The sequence below is a fragment of the Arabidopsis lyrata genome (genome assembly GCF_000004255.2).
Source record: "Arabidopsis lyrata subsp. lyrata unplaced genomic scaffold ARALYscaffold_2, whole genome shotgun sequence".
Taxonomy (NCBI): Eukaryota; Viridiplantae; Streptophyta; class Magnoliopsida; order Brassicales; family Brassicaceae; genus Arabidopsis; species Arabidopsis lyrata.
The window spans coordinates 10,283,281-10,301,926 of record NW_003302554.1 but is presented as its reverse complement, the minus strand read 5'-3'; the positions used below and the strand labels follow the sequence as shown (position 1 = coordinate 10,301,926).

The following is an 18,646-nucleotide window of genomic DNA, read 5'->3' as shown; positions in this document are numbered from 1 at the left end:
AAACGAGCTGGCAGACGCTCTCTCTCGTTGGATCGATTGATGGTTTTGATGGTGGATCGAGGATCGCCACTCAAAGGTGCGACAGCCTTTGTGATGAGATCACGAATCTATACTTTAATGAATCCACAAAAAGGACATAGACTCAAACATTTACTAAGTAAAGGAATCTACCTAACTTAGATAAACAAAAACAAAGCCTAAGCTTTAGAGAAAATTCTCTCTTTTATATTCCAAAAATCTATATCTTTACAATGAATGGAGAGATGAGTTTATATAGACTCAATTTACAAATCATCAACATAAATGCAAAATAAATCAAATTAATTACATAAATCAATCAAGAATTAATTTTGAAAGATTGTGCCAATCATCTTTAATGGAGATTGGTTCTTTGTATCTAGACACTTTTTTCATACTCTTTTGAATTTGGGCTTGATATGCATTGAACCATTTGTTGATGGGCCATAGACGTTAACCGTATTTTCAAGATTGCATCATTAATGCTCACGGAATCAAGTTACACGAATTAAACTTTAAACGTCCGAACATGAGATTTCATTTTCTTACTCCATGGCAACCTCTCAGCTCTTACCATTTTCACCTCTAAAAAGCGTGAAGAAGTCTATATCAGCAGCGACAATGCTACGGAAAAAAGAAGAAGCCATTATTATGGATTGGTGGAGGAAAAGATCACTTGGTCGTAGCTTTTGAAAGATCGAGTTTCGTGAAGGATGGAATAACAAAAAAAGGCTTTTTCCTGAAGTTGAATTTAAATGGCTCTACCATTCTTCAGAATTCCTAAGAAGTGTATAACCTCCATGATCATAGAATCGGTTGTCATAAACAATTTTAAGCAAGCAGTGATGTAAATCAAAACCAGATCTTAACATTATTACCAAAAAAAAAAAAAAATCACAACAAGAGTTATACATGCATAAGTTCTTTGTACACGGTACACATACATAAGAAACGTATTGTGAGTTCATTAGTTCATCACTTACACATAACATAAATATCACACAATGACCATCATACACATATACAACATAAAGGTGCATATCAAGTAATATCTTAACCAAGCCCTGCAACTTAAATTGGACTAAATATCTTGATTAACTTTCATTCTTAACCAGTGCCATCTCCATATACTAGTCCTTCAGAGTTCAGTTCCAGTTATATATTATAGTTTTGTTGCATTTATCTTCAGTCGCCATCTCTCAAATATGGAGGTACTTAAAGTTGGAATATCCCACATTCTTTTATAACCATTTCGTTACTGTCGACTTGGAACTCAAAGAAAAGCTCCCTGGATGTCACATCCGCTTCAAAGTCAAAGGTGTATAAATGCTCCGTTAGAGAGGGAGGTAGAAAATGGTGTGTAGGTCTGCATTGAACATCAAGACCAAGATATAAGATGCAATAAGATTCCTTCATCAGTATTCTACCAAACACCTCCTTGACCTCACTCTCTTTGTCACCTTTATTAACCAGCAAGATGCAAACCTTAAATCTCGAGGTTGTTGAAAGACGCCTTTGATTCAGTTTACTCTCATGGAATTTCCCCTATTAGTTCGGTGAGTGAAGTACGTTCTTCTTCCTCGGGTAAGTCCGTACACTTGGTACTAATCTGGATGATGAGTTCCTTCGCTTCTTTATTCAGTTTGAGGCAGTTAACTAGGCCTGGGCAAAAAAACCGTACCCGAGTACCCGAACCGAAACCGACCCGAAAAAACCGGTTTGGGGCGGGTACGGGTATTAGCTATTTACCCTATTGGGTCTTGTATTGCCGTACCCGTGGGTATAGGGTAAAACCCGATCCGAACCCGATACCCGAACGGGTACCCGATTACCCGAAATTACATATACTTATACATATAAAACTTTTTATATATGTAATATTTGAATTAAATACATTTATATCTAAATATCCGAGAATAGTTACCAAAAATTAAATGCACTTATATTTAAATATTTAAGACAAAATATATTTATACGCGAGATGCTTGTAAATTTTTTAAATATTTGGACAAAATTCCGGTTATTCGGATAAATTTTCGGGTGAAACTCGGATATTAGAGTAAAATTGCGGATAAAATTCGGATATTAGGATAAAATTTCGGATAAAATTCGGGTATTTGGTAAAATTTTGGGTATAAAATACCCGAACCCGATGGGTACCCGATTTTTTTGGGTATTTAGCGGTTCTAAAAATCTAAACCCGAACCGACCCGAACCCGATTAGATCCGAACCGAAACCGAACCGATATTTTAGATTTACCCTATTGGGTCCTAAACTCCTCTACCCGAAAGACCCGTACCCGATCGGGTTTTACCCGAACCCGACCCGCATACCCGAATGCCCAGCCCTACAGTTAACAAACCCAAGAGATATCTTTGGATTGTGAAAGGAGCAATCGAGTCTCTCAAGTGACTCACAATTTACTACCTTTAGGTATGATAAGGAATCTGAAAGTTGTGGGAGTGATACCAGCTTCTTGCATCCGCTAAGTATAAATGTTTGAAGCCTAGAGATTTTCTTGACCCATAAAGGAATTTCTTGCATTTCCTTATCATTAATATACATCGTTGTGATGATATCAAAAGCATGTTGGGATTCCTTGAGGTTTTGATTGTATGACAATTCCAAGTCACAAAGACGAAGCCATGACTTAGTAGACGAAGGGACTTCTTTTATTGCAGTTCCAATAAGCTTTAGAACTTTAATGTTTGTAGAGATCTCAGGAAATCTTTTCAACACCAAGCAATCAGTTAGATCAAGTTCTTCGAGAGATTCCAAGTTGATGTTAGCAGGAAGAACCTCTAGCTTTGTGCATCCATTTAAAGTCAATTTTTGTAACTTATGAAGGTTCCCAATAGAAGAGGGCAGCTCCACCAAACTAGTGCACATATTAAGATACAATTTCTGGAGATTAGTGGCTTTACCAATAGAGGATGGAAGCTCCACCAAACTTGAGCATTTAACGAGAAATAGTTCTTGTAGGTTAGTGGCAGTTGAAAGATCAGGTAGCTCCTTTAGGATTTTTGAATGATTCAAATACATCCACTTCAGGTTTGCAAGCGGCTATTCAAAAACAAAAGGCAATATAAATGAAAACATTACTAGTGAAAATTCTTTTTTTTTTTTTTAAACTTCTAACCCATCAAAATTAAATTCAACTAGTAATGGATTTTTAAGACTCCTCAGCATATAAGGTGCAAGGAAAATCAAATATCTATATAGACGAAATTAAACAAAAAAATTGAAAATTGGAGAGAACCAATGACAATTCCTTACCATATTTCCATCCCACAGCTTATGAAGTTTGCTGAACCGCATGTTTAGTTCAACGAGGTACTCCGTACAAAAATTAGAAGGCATACATGTCAACGGAAAACGATCCCATTCTAGTATTTTAAGTTTTCGAGATAGATAATTCAAACCTTGCGGTAAGTACAATTTATCGCTCCGATCACCATAGCGGTAGTAGAATCTTAAGAATTTAAGGTTAGACATTCCTTCAAAAGCTCTCTCACTTATATTTAACTCGCTTGAGAGTTCGGATGAGTAGAAATGTATGCCTATAACACTTTTACTACCCTGAAAAAACCCGAAAAAGGTAGAGAACTAACGCTGGTTACTTATCAAAATAAATTTAATTTGTAGTGAGCAGCAATGTAACGATAGACTAATAATAGAACTAACCGTGTCATTAGTGAGAATTTCACAAATATCTGTAGCATGAACCAGAAATTGACGCTTTCCAGGCTCACGAATGGATTGGTGCCCAGGCTTATGACGAACAATTTCTTTAGCCAATTTTTCTAGCAAATTATGCATCTTTATCCTTCCCTCTTCAATAGATATGAGAGATTTTTCAGCTAATACGTGAATCCCTTGCCTCACATCCAAAGACTTCTCTGCAAGATGTTCTTCCACTTTTTCAATCCTTTTATTATTGAAAAGGCATGCTATCTGAAGAAATAAGTCTTTATCTTCTTCACATAAGGCATTGTAGCTGAACTTTAAAATGCTTTGAATATTGGCATCAAGGCGAGTCCTTAACCTTGGTAGTGCATTTATCCACTCATGTTTAGACATTCCCTTGAAATGGGAGCCCATAACTCTTAAACCCAGTGGTAGTCCACCTAAAAGTCTTGCAACTTCCCATGCAAGCTCTTCGAAACCATCTTTAGGGAAATTTTGTCCAAAAGCATACATACAAAATATTTGGCAAGCTTCATATGCTGATGGAAAATCTACCTTGTAAATATCATTGATGCCATCATGTGCCTTCAAAAGTTTTCGGTCTTGTGTCGTGATGATAATCCGACTTCCACATCCAAACCATCGAGTTTCTTTTGCAATAGCATCTAGTTGTATTGACTGATCGATATTATCAAGAACAATAAACACTTTCTTGTCTTTCAACCGATCTTCTACAACTCCTAGATGAGGAATTTCGATATCCTTGTGGTTGATTATCTGGGACATGAACTGTTTCTGTAAGTGTATCTTTGCACTGTAGTCATCAGAACACACTGGTCTTGTATACATTAAATCCTTGACATTCTCCATAAAGACACTCAATTCAAAAGTGCCGCTAAACTGGCTAAATAAGACTCTAGCAATGGTAGTTTTCCCGATCCCAGAAGGACCCCAAATCCCAATCATCCTCACTTCATCGGAGTGTAGGCATAACAACGGTTCCATTATTTTCATATGTGCTCTCATCCCAATTAAGCCGTCAAAATCACGTGATGGTGTAGAAAAATTCAGCATATTCGAAATATCATTGGCAATTTTTTCAATCATGGCCGCTTCATTATCCCTAATAAATGTGGAAGATCAATATCGTACATATATTTAAAATATATAAATTCTATGTTGGAGTTCAGTAATACTTTTATACACATAATTTGATGTGTTAGAAAGATTGAGAGCATATGGATAATAAGGACGAACCAGCAGCGAGAATCGTAACCAGTAATTGTTGCCACTTTTGCTAGAGCTTGTCTCCATCTCCTTATAAGCTCATTAGTTTTACCGGCACATCTATCTTCGAAGACACTCCCAAAACTTCCGGTGAGTTTCTTAACATCAGATGGATCCACTTTATAGAAAATGGGGATCACTATTTGACTCAATTCTTCTTTGCACTTCATGATCTCCACCAGCTCGTCAAGACACCAAGATGAAGAAGCATAGTTCCTAGATAGCAAGACAATCGCAATCTTAGATCCTCTAATCGCTTGTACGATTTCAAGACCAATTGATTCTCCTCTCTTGATCTCACTATCAATGAATGGTGTGATTCCCTTTCTTTGAAACTCCTTGTGAATATGACTGAGGAAATCTCTGCGGACATCTTCCCCACGGAAGCTTGGAAAGACTTGATGTATTAACTTGTGAGACGAAGAAGATGAAGGAGATATAGAAGGAGAATCAATTTCTTTGTTATCTTTTTGGAATATGAATTTTCTAAAAAGCGTAAAGAAGACTATTGCAGCTGCAAAAGTGCATAGAAAAAATGAAGAATTCATTAGTATGGTGGAGAGGATCAAGATTAAGATTACAAGATGGAGGAAGATCAACAAAGAGGCTTTGTGTATATTGGATATATAAGACCATTGACTCTCTTGGCCGAGATCTTGCATTACTTAGATGTTTCTGCAAAAATAATTAAAGTAATTTGAAAATATAACATGTTACATTTTTGTTTTTTTCAGTTATTCATTGATTTATTTCTTTTTTTTTAATTAATTTTCTAATTTTGAAGATGAATGTTTATATATAAACACTGAAATTAATATTTGAACTAAAAAGTGGCGTTAAAATTGAATTTAAAAAAAAAAATAGAGGATGAGAGAAATTAGAAAAAACTTTTGAACCGACCAATCTCCTTAATTAACAAACGAAAATAATTATTATTATTTATTTTTTTCTGCACCACAGACGAATATAAATATAACATGTTATTTTATAGAAGAAATTTGATAAATTTATTTAGAACATATACGAAAACTAGGCCAATTATTCAATTTTGTCTAGATGATTGAGCCAGCCTTGCACAATACCCATCTTTGTTTTCTATTCACAAGTAGACGCGTTTTTGTAGAAAAACGCAAAGTCGTCGAACCAAAAGTTGACTTAATTTGTTTTCTTCAATAATTTTTTTTTTTTTTGATAAAGATTAGCTCCAATATAAATACCTCACTAAACTGGTCAACATGTGAGAAAGGAGCAATGATAATGAAGAAAACAACTCAAGCTTATCTTCTTCTAAGTTTAGTTCATATACTTCTATGTCTATCCTTTCAGATTCGTGCCATTGAGGCTATACGCCCTCTCCTAGGTCAGTACCTTCTTACTCCCAAATTTTTATGTCATATAATAACAAAGACTATGAATGGTTTTTAGAATAGATTTTTAAACCCAACAATATTACCTCTATTCACAATTTACTTGAACTAAATCTTTTTATTTTTTTTTGAGTTTGCAGCTGATCCACCAAGTCAAATCCGAAATCCACCACCACCCTCGCCTGTATGGCCCTCTCCACCATGTGGATCTAATATCGGAAGTCAAGTTACTGCAATAAGAGAGAAGTCTTGTAGACAAATTCCAAGGCCTCCTAAAACCAAAGAGAAGAAAACTCCAAAGCCTCTTAAAACCAAAAAGAACAAAATTTCAAGGCCTCCTGCAGCTATTCCGTGATCTCCAAACAAGAGTCTGCAGCAAAGACGTTAACAGATAAAACTATGATCCTTTTTGGAATACACCTTATCCTTTGAAAATTCATGAAGTATTTTGTGGATTGTACAACATTTTGTGTTCGCCTCGTTCTTCAATAAATATATTATCTTAATTTTACTATCATTTTTACGATGATTTAATGCTCAAAACTGATGAAACTGGACCATCTCATCTTTGACACTAGGTTGTTTAGCCGCGATATTCACGGCTTGTTGCATAATTCTTATGTTTTGTGTAAACAAATAAAAAAAGTTTTAGAACATATAAAAATAAGACAAAATTACATATTTTACAATATTTTCAATAAAAACATTGGTATCACATATATTTTACATTTTTAACAACAATCGTAAAAGATAACTTTTATCTTTTTCTCTCTTTTTCATATTTCATACAATTTAAGTTATAGTAATAGGTTTTTATATTTTTTACTACTAATTCGGATTACCGATTATATAACTGTTTTTTGGTAAATTTGTTTTGCTGGAAAAATAATAATTTTAACTACAACCTTTAAAAAAAAATATATATATATATATATATATACTGATATTTAAAAAATTATATGCTAGATAAAAAAACTAAAAGTAATTACTATGATTATATTAAAACCAACATAAGAAAAAAAGGTGTCTTCATACACAATTTATTTCATTAAAAGGTCACATAATTATAGAAAATATATACATGAATATGTAAAGACATAATCATAACTCATAGTAGAGAATAAGAATGCTATCATTTCAAAGGTAACTTTAAAATAATTTCCATAATTTTGTTTGAATAGAAGTATAATTAGAAAAAATTGAAAAGGTTCTTACGATTTAATATCTTGCATTTGCTCATATTTTAATAAATACATGTTATATATTACAAAATAAATTGTTGATATAACTCACAGATAATTTGTTTGTTTGTTGATATAAACTCTCACATAATAGTTCAAATTCATATTATTTTGTAAGAGACAAGCTAAATTTATTTTCATGTAAAATTATATGAACTTCAATCTAAAGATTTAAAAAAAAAACACACATGGATAGAAGTATATATATTTTTAATGTATTTTGTTATGTAATTCCACTCATCAATTAAAATTCTAGTTCTAGATTTCATACTAATGGTTTCATATTTATAGGATTTAATAAAATGTTTTTTGCTTTCATTATATATATTTATTTATTTTTTTTTTTGTTTTTTTATATATTTCAGTATTTCACTCCATTTTAAGTATGAGCGTTAGGTTTCATTCTAATGATTTTATTCTAATATTCTACTAACTAAATATAATTTTCATGAAACATATGATTTCATATATTTTTTTAATCTTAAGGACCAAATTTGTTTAATAAGTTTTTTTGTTTTTGAAAAACACTTAAGACTCAAATTTTAATTAAAATAAACATTATAATAATCTTAATATAATTATACATTGGATCACAAAAACTACATATAGTTATACATACTTTAAAAATGAATTACAAAAAGTTATACGAGATAAGAAGAAAGGTAAGAAACGAATACTTGATAAATGTATTAGAATAATTTATTTCATTATATATTGCATAACTAAAAATAATACATGAATATGTTAGAAAATAATCAAATATCTAAAATAAATAACAGAGATAGATCTTTTCAACTTCATTCCATTGTTGTGCGATAATTAGAATTGATATTTTTAACTTTTCATCACCAATAAACCTGAAATTTTTGCTATACCCATCAAATTGTTTATTTTACATATGTTAATTCAAAATTAAAAATATAGAAATTGAAGAAGAAATATGTATAATCTAGTATGGTGTTATAAAATAAAAAATAGAAATAAAAAAGAATCAAATTCTTACAATCATGTTTTCATTGATTTCAACCTATATAACAAAAAATTAGATACATGAATATAGTAGAAGAGGATGAGAAAATGATTAATTATAACGTATTAGATGATAATCTAAAATAGACAATGAAGATGAATCTTTAAAAAATTAAAAATAAAAAAACTAATGTAAATATTAAAATTTAGAATTAAGCTTTTATAATGATATTTAATTTGAGTTTTTTTAACTCATATAATAACAACCACAATATCTTATATAATAGCTCTTGTAGGTTATAGGTCGAGCATTGTGTCTCTTTGTAGTTCGATATCTTCTTTTTCTTGTGTTATGTAACTTTTCCGAATCTTAATCAATATCAATTCAGTGAAAAAAAAAAAGGAAAAAAAAAATAATAACAACCACAACCAAAATAAAAACACACAAACAATAATAAAAAAAGATTTGAGATATAGTGGAAGAGGATGAAAGGATGAGAGAATGAAAGAATGAGAAAATGAGTATTTATAAGATGAGAAGTGATATGAGTTACAATTTAAAAAATGAATATGGGGGTTACAATTCTAATTGATCGTGTGTTGAATAAAATTAATTAGAAAAATATAGTAAATGCACAATGTATATAATTCCAGTTTTATATTGAAGTGTGAGTTAAATGTATATATTAATTTTTTTTTATGTGTGGTTTAATTAAAAATATTTTTTAAAAAAATTACATTGCCAAGGGGACCAATAAGAAGAGAGTGAGGACTTACTTTTATATATATGATTGATATCAAATCATATATATATATATAAGTAATGTTTCACTCTCTCCTTATTTGTTCACTTGGCATGTAATTTTTTAAAAACACATTTTCAAATAAATCACAAATAAAACAAATTTAGTTATATATATTTAAATCACACTTTAATATAAAACCAAAATAATATAAATTATGCATTAACTATATTTTTCTACTTAATTTTATTCAACACACAATCAATTAGAATTGTAACTCTCATATTTATTTTTTAAATTATAACTCCTATCACTTCTCATCCTATAAATACTCATTTTCACATTTTCTCATTCTCTCATCCTCTCATCATCTACCACTATATCTCAAATCTTTTTTTTTATTTATTATTGTTTTGTGTGTTTTTATTCTTGTTGTGGTTTTTGTTGTATGAGTTAAAAAAAAAAACTCAAATTAAATATCATTGTAAAAACTTAATTCTAAATTTTAATATTTAGATTAGTTTTTAAATTTTTTTATAAATTCATCTTCATTGTCTATTTTAGATTATCATCTTATAAGTAATCATTTTTTTTCATCCTCTTCTTCTATACTCATGTATCTATTTTTGTTGGTTATATGGGTTGAAATCAATGAAAACATCATTGTAAGAATTTGATTATATTTTATTTTTACTTTTTTTTTGTTCTTAACACCATACTAGATTATAAAATATTTATTCTTTAATTTTATATTTTTAATTTTGATTTAACATATGTAAAATAATAGTTTTGATGGCTATAGCAAAACTTTCAGGTTTATTGGTGATTAAAAGTTAAAAATACCAATTTTAATCATCGCACAACAAGGAAATGAAGTTAAAAAGATCCATCACCACTATTTACTTTGGATATTTGATTATGTTCTAACATATTCATATATATTTTTAGTTATGCAATATATAATGAAATAAATTGTTCTAATACATTTATCAAAATTTCGTTGCTTACATCTTTTTTATCTCAAAAAATTTTTTGTAATTCGTTTTTATTATATCTATAATTATATTTAATTTTTTTGATCCAATATATAATTATATTAGAATTATTATAATGTTTAATTTATTTAAAAATTTGAGGCTTAAGTCTTTTTCATTTATGTCAGCAAAGTGCACTTATCATTTCGGTCAAACGTCCTGATAGAACTTCACAGTTAAGCGTGCTTGAGCTGGAAAAATTTAAGGATGAGAGACATATTGGGAATGGATTATCGGTACCGTACGAATGAGAATAAAACACGGAGAAAGATCACGAAGTGATTTGTGGGATCGGTAAACAAGTCTTTTGAGCTTCTTGGACGTAGGAGATCGGCTGCCTGACATGGGTTGACCCACGGACCAAGAAAGAACATGGGATCCATTAAGGGTGGCGGTTGAGGCGTTACAAATTAACATGGAATGGAAAGGATATGATGAATGTTACAGATAGTACTTAAGAATGATCTTACAAAATATTCTCTTATTAATTTCATGGTTACATTTAAAAGTGGTCTCATGTTTATGAAGGTTATGAATTGTTTTGGTGAACATATAAATGATGTATTGATGATGGAAAAGGTTATTAATGAAGTGTGTCATCAAAATGTTGTTTAAACAATCACTGATAATGCAATAAATTGTGAGGCTTACTTGAGAGATTATTGAGAGTGTATTTTCACATCTTTTGGAGACCATGTGTAATTCATATTTTTAACCTTGCCTTGAAGAACATTTGTTTAGCAAAAATGTCGTAATGAATGACGAAATATATAAGGAATGTAAATAGATAACATAAAAAAATGGAGAGATCTTGGCAATCAAACATTTCATCATGAACCATACCATACGACTAGCTATTTTTAACATGTTCCCTCTTTTTAAATTGCTTTCAATTGTTGATACTAGTTTAACCTTCCCCGTGTCATCCTCTTTATAACAAAACCATTCCTCACTTATGGTTACGGCTTGAATAACCTTTTTTGGTTAGCTTGATACTCTTTTCATGATAAAATGTTTGATTTTCAAGACATCTCCTTGATTTTTTTGTTATTTACTTACACTCATGTTTCCTCATTCACTTTCACGTTCTTTGCTACACAATTGTTATTAAATACAAGATTAAGAGTGTGAACCACACATGATATCTAATAGATGTGAAAAAAACATATTCTCAATAAACTCTTCAACCACTTTCAATTTATTACATATATGCACCACATTTTAATGAAAACCTCATTTATAACTTCTTTCATCAAATCAAATTAACAATTAATAATTTATTTTTTAACAAAACAATGCACAGCCTTCACAAACATAAGACCATTTCCGAAAGTAGTCATGAAATTAATCAAAGGTTTTTTGGTTTGAGCACTCCAACCATCTGTCACAATTGGCACTCTTTTCTCCTTCCATGTTAATTTAAGCAATTGTAATAATCTCTCAACATGGTTATTTTTAATGTAGTAAAGTGCTTTAGAGTTTATTATAGCCACACGTACATACCCTTCAATCTTGTTACTAGTAACAAAATTATAAGACCAATGATAATATACATTTCTAGCAAGATTGAATAGCAAACCTCCAACATAAACATTCTCGCAATTCTTGCTTTTGTGACCCTTTGTTTTCTTACAAACAATAATACTAAACTTTTGTTTTCCAAACAAATGTGCTCTTACTCTATAACAAGAGCCACTTCGAACCTCATTACAAATATTAAACCGAAAACTTCAAATTTCACATGTTGCTCAATGTTTTCTAAGTTAGTCACATATTACTTCTCCATTTTTGATTTGACAAATTAGTAGATCAACTACCAATATCAATAATTTCGTATATTGCATCATAATACATGAAAAGGAATTGAAAAAAAAAAAAAACAGAAACTAAATGACAATCAAAAAAATGAGAGATAAACATACCCTGCTATGAAGTGGTGAATCTAATAGAGTTGAAGTGGTAGCTTGTGGAAGAAGATAGATCCATAGAGAAGATGAAGAGTTCGTGACTTGTGATTTTGGTTTCGAGAGAGGTGAGGAGGCGGAGACTAGAGAGAGACATGAGAATAAAAAGCCTAATATATATTATTATATATCATTTACGATTGAGAGACATGTGAGGAAATAAAAAACCCTAATATAAATCATTGACTATTTATTTTTTTACCTTTCCTTTTCCTTTTTCCTTGTTTTGAAAAAATATACTCCCCCGTTTCACAAAGAGTGTCGCTCTTTGTGAAACAGAGGGAGTATTAAATGTCTCGGAAACACGTTTATATATGGGTATACCATTCTTTCCTCGAAATGTCTCGGAAATGTTCCCATACCATAACTATCTCGTCCCCATCAACGGCAAGTCGTCTCGCGTGTTTAGAAACGTCTTGGGGACGTATAGTTTCCTTCACATAACCATGGTTTTCATATCTTCCTTGTCCATCAAGTTTATATATCGGCCAAATGGATTTAGGTGATACGTTTACTATAAGAATCTTGAGGAAATTGCAAAGGAAAGGGACATAGATGTGCTTCCCTTTCGATGTTTTCTTTCTTCTAATTCTTATACTGTTATACATATATTCATCCATTACATCTTCATTGAAACAGTCTCAATCCCAATATCAACTTCCGAAAGAGATTCATCCAGATCCTCGTAACTGCTTTTCTCAGCTTGCTAACCAGCTAACTAAAGCTCCTTCTATGAGTACCAGTCAATATGCTCTTGTACCACAGGTTACAGTTTTGAGCCATTCGATTCCATCTGGCTCACCGAGACAGTACTGTCCAAGACTAATGTGTCCTTCTTTTAGACCATAGATCTCATATAAGATACCCATACACCAATACACCAATACACAGGTTAAACAAATGTGTTATGAGCTGCAGTATCGCTTCATAGTTATTTATGACAAAAGAAAGATTTATCGAACAAAAATATAAGAAGCAATAATTGTACTAGACTGGTAAAACATGTTTAGGTCATTTGAATTATAAACAGTTTATATAACCCATCAAGAGATATATCATAGAAAAAGAAAAAAAAACATGGCTTCACATTCAGAATTGGTGAATGTTTCTTTATTTGTTCAGATTGAGGAAAAAAAAATTGGAACCCTGCTTTTGTCTTTGAAGCAGATGTAATTGAATCAAATCACATCCTGGAGATTTGGAGAGGCACAGTTGCAGTTTCGAGAATGTCACTGTTCCTCTTAAGAGAAACAAGCTTGAGTTTCTCCCAAGCCCCGAGTCTTTCGAAGATATACCTTTGACAATTCTGCGAGGCTGTGACTCCTGCTAAGAAGGCTCCGTGAGCTGAGCCTTGATGCTCCACATTCACGGCTTCTCCTCCGAAGAATATATTATCTACAGGCTCTCCTAGCCTCGGGTACAGATCTTCTGGCATCCCTACTACGTCATACGCATAACACCCTAATGTGTTTGGATCTGTTCCCCACCTTGTCACTAGATATTGAGCCTGTTTTTGTTCCAAACCAAAAACATCTTTCAGTATTCTGAACATATATGATTGACATTGTGCAATAAGATGATAACCATGAATGCTTACCGGGTCTGGAGCGTCGGGAAACATTTTCTTAAGTTGCAGCATCACGAAATTTGCTGTAGCTTCATCAGATAGCTTTTCCAGGTCTTGTGCTAGATTCCCTGCAGCCATATAAACAAGCACCGGATGGCCTGTTGCCTTGTGAAGATTCAGAAAATAGCCACATGCGTAAGAAGTCGGAGCCACCATCCCGAGGAACTCCACATTGGGCCAAAACGCTCTGTCAAATCTCAGGGCAATCTTATTCTCATTGCCTACACCGAGACCCGATATCGCAGAGGTTTTCCATTGTGGGAGCTCTGGCTCGAATTGAATTAGATTTGCCTTGAGGACACCGATTGGAACCGTAATAATAACAGCATCAGCAACAAAATTGGTTCCACCTTCAACTGCGACTATCACCTTGTTATTAGATGTTCTTACAACTTTAGTAACCCTGCGTTTATCAATCCAATCATAAAGTAAGCTAGCTGAATGTTACTTGTGGCTCCTTATCGAAGGTTGATTTATATTACCTATGGCTCAAGCGAATATCAAGATCTTTTGCAATTGTTCTGATCACTGGCTCATAACCCTGCACCATTAGACCATGACCACCAGAAAGGCATTCATCCTGCACAACAAGTAACTACTTTGAGCTTTCCAGGTTTCCTTTAAAGCGTTTTGCTAATAAAACACGAAGGTATTCGTTTACTTGCCTGATCCCAACATTTTAGTGATATCAAATTCGCATCTACAGCAAACCATGCCTCCATCCTACATAAGTACCACTGCAAAACTTCGTACGCTATACCTTGTAGCCTAGATAATACAAGAAAATAACAGAGGTTTTACTTTTAGTAGATATATAAATTTAAGAAGTAAAATTGTTACTCTAACACAATGTGACTGCAATTGGTACCTTAGTTCTGGATTTCTATCCAAGACAATAGATATTCCTTGAAGAACAGACATGTCATCTGTAGTTTCATCCCTTATTTTCTCCGTCTGAAATCAACAAGTAAGCTTGAGACTCTTGGGACAAATGATAGTAATTAGAAAAAATAACCTAGCAAATGCAAAATTCACCTCTTCGAGAATTCTCTTGAATGCATCTCCAACTTCAGTGACCAACTGCGGCGGAATTTTATTCCCACGCATGTCGAAAAGTCCATAACTGAAAAAAGAAGCCAAAATCTCTTTAAGTGTTTGAAATTAATGTTGACAGGTTTAAAAATCAGTTTTGAAACAATAATCTAACTTATTGAAGTAGAGCACAAGTGAGAATGAATCATATGAAACAATTATCTACTACATACTTCTTCCACGTTTAGAAGAATAAACCACATGAAACTATAGGTTCTAAAGGATACAAGACTATGGGTGTCAATCTTAGCACATACAACCACAATCAACTGATAAAATTTATAGAACTGTAAAGGGAAGAAAGGGTTACCTCTCCAGATCATGATCATACAAGATGGAGTCATCCCCGCTAGTTCGGTATAAAGTCAGCCCTAGACGGCGTATAATGGGAGCTAAGGGATTCTCATCAGAGACTCCATGTAACCTACACCACATTTGAGAAACAGGATCAGAAATTCAAAAAAGTACCGATGTTATCTACTTCTCCAATCATCCAAACTAGAATAACATTTGAACAAAGTTGATCAAAACTAACCATGAAGCTCCCATATCAACAGGACAGCCAAACGAATAATCGGTATGGATACGACCACCGATCCTATCGCGCGATTCAAGAACAGTCACCTACACAACAAACAAACAACCAACAATATAAATCATCATAAAGAAAATGTACAAACCTCAAACTTCCATCATTATAGTATCAATTACCTTAAAAGATGCTTCAGAGAGATTCCTAGCAGCAGCAAGACCTGATATACCACTACCAATCACAATAACAGATGGCTGCACATTGTTCTGCTTCTGCATAATCTCAGAGATTGTGCCTAATTCAAAATTCACAACATATTAGCTTCCATAATCCTCAATTCATACAAAAATTCAAGATCTCATACAAAATTAGAATCTGATTCGAAATCGGAATGCATAAAACAATAATCGTTAATCTTACCTTCAGGAAGATTATCTGGAAACGAATTCTTCTTCTTATCCATTGAAGATTTAGTTGGAAAAGAAACAGAGAGAAAAAAAATTCGAATATGAATTTGAAATGAATTTAACGATTGAATTAGGGAAAATTTGGAGAGATCGGAGAAGGATTCAACGAAGAAGCTTATCGGAAAAACGATTAATCGAATTATTCAATGGCGAGGATTCAAAAACGAATAAAACTTTGAGATTAGAAATTGAAAGACGATTAGATATAACGGCTTCGTTCGCGGCGGAGATCTTACAATTCCGTGATCGGAGCATTTTTTTTTTTGTTCGATTATGATTTTTTTTTTTAGTTGTCACAAGTTTTAGAAGAAGACGAGAAACATGAGAGAAAGAAAAAGCTGACAACGAAGAAGAAGAAGGGGTTTGTTTGATTACCAAAAAAACACAAAGCAAATAGGCTTTTTATAGTGGGAATCGATATTAAAATGACAGTTTTGCCCCTCTGTGTTGAGATTTTTTCGTCAGGATTAGAAATGACGTTTTTACCCCTATGTCTTTTTGTTTTTATTATGTGGTCAAACAACATGGTCTTTCCAATTTAGATTTTTTTTTTTTTTTTTGACATTTTTGGATCGACAAGGCTCGATCCATAGCCAATCCCTATTACGCGGGGTAACGCGACTTAGTGGAGTCGAACTCCGGTGGGGAAGACGGAGTCAAATGGACTTAACCACTTGACTAAAGACACACCTCCACGTGCCTTTAGTTAATGGCCTTTTTAAAAATTATGTGATTAATGTAGTAAACATGACGTTAATTATTTGATGTTGATGGTTATGGTTTGTCTATTATATGAATTGATTTATTTATATGGGTGGTTGATCCTATATGTAATATTTGAAAGATTTTTCCACATCTTGATAGGTCATGATCCATATTTTATTATTAATTTTTTATAGGAAAAAGTAAATCATAAACTACTTCTCCATTGTTGATAGAAAATTTGACATTTGCTCACTTATTAACTACAATATAAATAAACTAATTTAAATTAAAATATATCAAATTCTATAAATTAGACAGATAAACATATAAAATCAATCAAATATTAATTTTATTCTATTTTCTCTTAAATATAAACATTACATAATATTATATTATATGTTTCCTCTGTTCCTAATTGATTTATTTTTTAAACTTTTCACACATATTAAGAAAGCATATTAAAAAATTTCATCACCAATTGATTACAATTCATCACCTAATAAAAAACTCATAGGTAACTTAAAAATACATTTTTTGAAACAAAATATCTTTTTTGAAAATGAATTAATAAGGAACATAGGAAATATATAGGATTAGTTACCATGAATATTAGTTTTATGTTCATTAAAAAACATTTTGAAGATAGTAAAATAATTAGATTTATTTTTTTTGTTAAATAAATAAACGTTAAATAGTGTAACAAAATAAATAAATAAATAAAAACTGGTTAGAACTGTTTACTCCAAAATTAGAAAAACTAACATGTGTCTACTTATTAATTGCATATATAAATCAGCTAATTTAAATATAATTATATAAAATTTTATGATAATATGCATTAGCATAATTGCATAAAAACAATAAAATTTTAATTTAATCTGATATATTAGTAAACTGTAAACTTTAAATAATATAATATAATATTGTTTTTATATAAGATTAGAGCATATGCAAGGGGGAACACTTGGTGTGATCTTAGATTGAAAATATTATTAAAATATTATAAGTGCTTTAGTTAAGATCTTTTGTAGAGTAATTGATTAAGGGTAGAACATGTTTAGATCTTAAGAAATAATAATTTAATAATCAATCACTTTAAATGTTATTTAATTAATACAAAGTTAAAAAAATTATTCATTACCAAATGTAGTCCATATATTCTCAATCAAATCCTCTTTTAATTGGTGATGTGCTTGTCTATCACGAATTCTTGTGTGACCATCACCTAGACCCTCGAGATTTGTAGGCATCTCGACTGAAAACGTATGAATCTCGTCTTGTTCGAATTCTTCTTTGTCATATAGAGTGTATGAATATCGTTCATCTTCGACAATCATATTATGGAGTATGAGACATGCTCTCATAATATATGCTATTTTACCTTTCGACAAAAACCGACATGGATTTTTAATCATGGAATCTAGATTGCAGGACTCCAAATGCACGCTCAACATCTTTTCGTGCACCTTCTTGATGTTCTGCAAATAAACGATGTTTCGGGTGTTGTGGTCGTTGGATGGATTTCACAAATGTCGCCCATTCGGGGTAAATTCCATCCGTCAGATAGTAAGACAAATTATACTCCCTTCCGTTGACATAGTAGTTCACTTGGGGAGCTCGACCGTAAATAATGTCATTAAATACTGGGGATTGAGCAAGAACATTTAAATCGTTACTTGTACCTGGCGCTCCAAAAAAGGCGTGCCATATCCAGAGATCTTGTGAAGCTACCGCCTCCAAGACAATTGTTGGTTTCTCGGTCCCTCGTGAATACATTCCTTTCCAAGCGGTTGGGCAATTCTTCCACTTCCAATGCATGCAGTCGATGCTTCCAACCATCCCAGGAAAACCCCGCTGTTCTCCATAAAAGAGTAGCCTTTCAAGATCCTCTGTTGTGGGTCGGCGTAAGTAT

At 32.1% G+C, this 18,646-nt stretch overlaps 3 protein-coding genes across 3 annotated transcripts; 1 reads left to right on the top strand and 2 right to left on the bottom strand.

Moving 5' to 3' along the window:
• Positions 1-953: 953 nt before the first annotated feature.
• LOC9324525 (probable disease resistance protein RPP1) lies at positions 954-5,632 on the bottom strand. Its single transcript, XM_021010227.1, is given in 7 exon segments — positions 954-1,541; positions 1,544-1,598; positions 1,601-1,674; positions 2,371-3,082; positions 3,296-3,598; positions 3,704-4,829; positions 4,964-5,632. Coding segments are annotated over 7 exon segments (3,156 nt in total). The 5' UTR covers positions 5,542-5,632; the 3' UTR covers positions 954-1,233.
• A 489-nt stretch (positions 5,633-6,121) lies between these two features.
• Positions 6,122-6,877, top strand: LOC9323049. Its single transcript, XM_002888415.2, has 2 exons — positions 6,122-6,353; positions 6,501-6,877. Exons 1-2 carry the CDS (start codon positions 6,245-6,247, stop codon positions 6,713-6,715), a joined length of 324 nt encoding a protein of 107 aa, XP_002888461.1. The 5' UTR covers positions 6,122-6,244; the 3' UTR covers positions 6,716-6,877.
• Positions 6,878-13,278: 6,401 nt separating this feature from the next.
• On the bottom strand, positions 13,279-16,423 carry LOC9323048 (probable polyamine oxidase 4). Its single transcript, XM_002886937.2, has 10 exons — positions 15,983-16,423; positions 15,742-15,857; positions 15,566-15,654; positions 15,341-15,454; positions 14,974-15,061; positions 14,807-14,892; positions 14,604-14,706; positions 14,421-14,518; positions 13,909-14,341; positions 13,279-13,818 (listed from the first exon to the last, which is right to left on the bottom strand). The coding sequence occupies exons 1-10, from the start codon at positions 16,023-16,025 to the stop codon at positions 13,495-13,497; spliced, it is 1,494 nt and encodes a 497-aa protein (XP_002886983.1). The 5' UTR covers positions 16,026-16,423; the 3' UTR covers positions 13,279-13,494.
• Positions 16,424-18,646: the final 2,223 nt, after the last annotated feature.